Here is a 3,466-nt window from a genome sequence, read left to right as displayed (position 1 = left end):
GTACAATTTTCGCACGCTCATAAGGCTGGGTTAACTGCAGCCAATTTTACAATTTTAAAATTCGTATGATCTCAAAATTTTTGAAAAAAAAAAATTGCTTGAGAAATACGTCCTTAGATGAAGGTCAATCTTTTGCGTGCTTACAATAAACCTTTTTTATGAATCTAAGAAAATACGTATAGTACTTTGTACTTATAGTACAACAAAACCATTTTTAACCAATATTTGTATAGAACATCCCCACTGTGCTGCTGAAATTCCATTGTTTTTTTTATTGCCGTAATTATTACTTTTTTTTTAAATTTCTCTGGCGAAAAAAAGACGTGTTAAGCTTTGAAACTTAGTGTATTTATTTATAAATGTGAAGTGAGGCGGTATAAAGTCCAAGCGGCTGTGATGCGCAGACTTAAGTTAATTTAGCTGATCGGCCTAGACGTATGCGGACAAGTGTGGAACGAATATTTTTCCATCGCGAAAGATTTTACCTGTTTATCTAATTGTGTAACAATTACTAAAGGATCGACATGGTCGGGGTAATGCAAACAAAACAAAAAAAAAAAAAAAATATGTGAAGCTTTCAAAAGTTTATAATAAAATATGAGTGAAAAAATTCTAAAAAGTTAAAACAACCTAAAAAAAATTATTTTTAAGAAAATTGTTACCAAATCGTATTAAAAATTTGTGCATTAGTTTAATTCTTTAACTAATTTTCAAAGTGCTCACCGTTTGAAGAGAAGTGAAATGAATTAAGTATACACACATACGTATGCTCTTGAGTGTGTGTGTTTGTAAAATAGCGCTCCAAATGGCTTTTAAAAGTAATTAAAATTACAAACATTTAAAATGAGCAGAGAGGAATCTGTGGAAAATCCTTTTAATAACTGATTAAACTATAGATTTAATAACTGATTAACTAAGATTTCCAATCAGTCATAAAATAGGGTTTTCCGATACTTTGGACCTGTACGTAGCCTATTTTATTTAGTATTCATAAAGCATAAATGGCAACCCCATTCAAAAAATTACATATCAAATACATATATAATTGGCGATTACACCCTTTTCTGGGTATTTGGCCGAGCTCCTCCTCCTATTTCTGATTGCGTCTTGATGATATTCCACAAATGAAGGGACTTACAGTTTTAAGCCAGCTACGAACGGCAGATATTTTTTATGTGGGGTTTTCATGGCAGAAATACACTCGGAGATTTGACTTGCCGATAGGCGACCACTATTAGACTTCATTCAACTTCTTTTTGGTGTTTCACGGAGATTCGAACCTACGTTCTCCGAATTCCAAATTGTAGTTACGCACCAACTCATTCGGCTACGGCGGCCAAAAAATACTGTTCAGTTGAAATGTTTTAAATCAAAATTTTTATCATACTCACATCTTGGTACTTAATTAATCTAGAACATTTTTTATTATTTTCGCTTAAAAGTTAGGTGGCAACGTGGATTAAAGCTTTGTTCGTTCTCATAAAAATTAGGTTGTAATTATAATATACTATTAATACAAATTTTTCATTGAAATTAGGTGGCAACGCCCCTTAAAAATACTATTGAATTAGGTCTATATTTACCTTTAGTTTGATATATTTTTACATATTCCTTCAAATGTATTTTTGTAACGAATTTCTTAATTTAAAAAAAATGTGTGGCAACACCAGCAAAAAGGATTTTGTCAATGCACTTTTCACCTGATATCCACAATTAAGAATTAAAATGAAAACTATTAAAGTTGCTGTAAAAAGTTGCAATAAAAACGATGTGGCATCATCATATAGGTATGCATATATTTTTAATTTAACCTTGTTTAGGTGCTTGCATTTGATACCTATTTATATTTTAATAATCAACTGAAATTTATAATAAATTCCTACTTCTTCCATATAATTCAGGCGGAAACGTTATGAAAAATATTGTTTTGCGAATAAATGTTTCTTAAAAATATTTGCTTTGATACTTTGATTTTTAGTAAATAATTTTTTTAAATACAAACATACCTATGATAAGACGCTGTTACAGTGAAACCTATACGCAAACCTACCAGACCCACTGGCTGTCCAACGGGGTAAAAAATGTTAAAATAAGCGCAAAAGTTTTCGAGAGATGCTCCTTCGAAGCATTCGCTTGTTTATCTATGCCTGCAAATTTGTGATTACTATCGTTCCAACAAATTTACTATAATTTCACTCTTATAATACTCTTAAAACTGAGGTGGCAGTTAATACTACGGCGCAACAGGACAAAGCTACAAATTAATATTATTATTGATTTATTTAAAATAAGAAAATTACTAAAATTTTATATAAAAAGCAGATTGAAATTAGTAAGAAGTAATATTGAAAATAATTCAACTGGAATTTAATGTACTTTCGCAGCATTCACATTTTCCTCCAATTTTGTTAAGTCAAAATAAATTACTTTGTAACTCACTTAGGAAGCTTTTGAGAAAATTTATATGTATAACTATAATCAAATCGAATTAGATGCAAAATACGTCAACCTTAAATAATTCCCTGAGTCTGTTGCCTCTACTTACTAAAAAGCTTATTGAATCAGACATTCCACTACTTTAAATTGAATTTGCGTTTAGTCATTAAAATAATTTTGTCTTTAATCTGAGCGTAATTTACTTTGTATATTTCACAGCACACCAATACCACCACGCTGCTTCAACTCCTACTACTCAGCATCGGTGCCCTGCTCTTAGGAAACACACCCCCGACACTGTCGCTGCCCATCACGAAAGACTCACCCATTCATTCAATCATTGTGCCCTATCAGCGGAATGCAATAAGCGGTCATCCCTATCAATTTCCAAAGTTGTTAGGCGAAAGTCGGCAAGTGTTGGTGCCTGACCGAATGGAAGTGGTGCCGCGTTTCAATCTCAATCAAGGTGATGTGGCTATGGGCAATCAAAAAGGTATGACAGTCAACTTCGTGGATGGCGCGTATCCCGTCTACTATATGCCGAGCAATGTAAATGGCAAATTTAATGGTAAAATTTCGTTGCTGGAGGGAGTGGTGAAAGAGTAGCTCGTTGGGAAAAAAGCGGAGTTTCTATGCCAACACTAATTTAATACATCAATAATTTAATTAATTTTAAAGAACTCGTAATTATACTTAATGAATTCACTGTGATACTAAATGTGCGCAATAGTTTCTTAAGTGAGAATAATTTTAATCATTTGTATAATTTAAAACAAAAAAGTAAATTTTAATAAAAATGTGTGTAATATAAAGAACGATGAACAAAACTCAGTATATATAGCTTTCAGTGAATTCATAGCAGCGTGTGAATGTAGGTATGTGTACATATTTATGAATTGTATTGCAATTTCTGCCTTCAACAGGTTACGCAAAAAACTTGCGGAATTGAGAAATGAGTAAAAGCATCAGTGTAATATTTCTTGTTTTTTTACGATTTGTTTTCGAAATCTCATTAAGGTCAATATAACTA

The 3,466-nt window shown here is 31.8% G+C and overlaps 1 protein-coding gene across 1 annotated transcript; it reads left to right on the top strand.

The window, feature by feature from the left end:
• Positions 1 to 376: 376 nt before the first annotated feature.
• On the top strand, positions 377 to 3,253 carry LOC128867033 (uncharacterized). The gene is made up of 2 exons (XM_054108125.1): positions 377 to 533; positions 2,656 to 3,253. Exons 1-2 carry the CDS (start codon positions 525 to 527, stop codon positions 3,040 to 3,042), a joined length of 396 nt encoding a protein of 131 aa, XP_053964100.1. The 5' UTR covers positions 377 to 524; the 3' UTR covers positions 3,043 to 3,253.
• The last annotated feature ends 213 nt before the right edge of the window (positions 3,254 to 3,466 follow it).

This window comes from Anastrepha ludens, chromosome 6, assembly GCF_028408465.1.
Source record: "Anastrepha ludens isolate Willacy chromosome 6, idAnaLude1.1, whole genome shotgun sequence".
NCBI lineage: Eukaryota > Metazoa > Arthropoda > Insecta > Diptera > Tephritidae > Anastrepha > Anastrepha ludens.
Note: the sequence above shows the minus strand (reverse complement) of the source record. Positions and strands in the feature narration are given on the sequence as shown.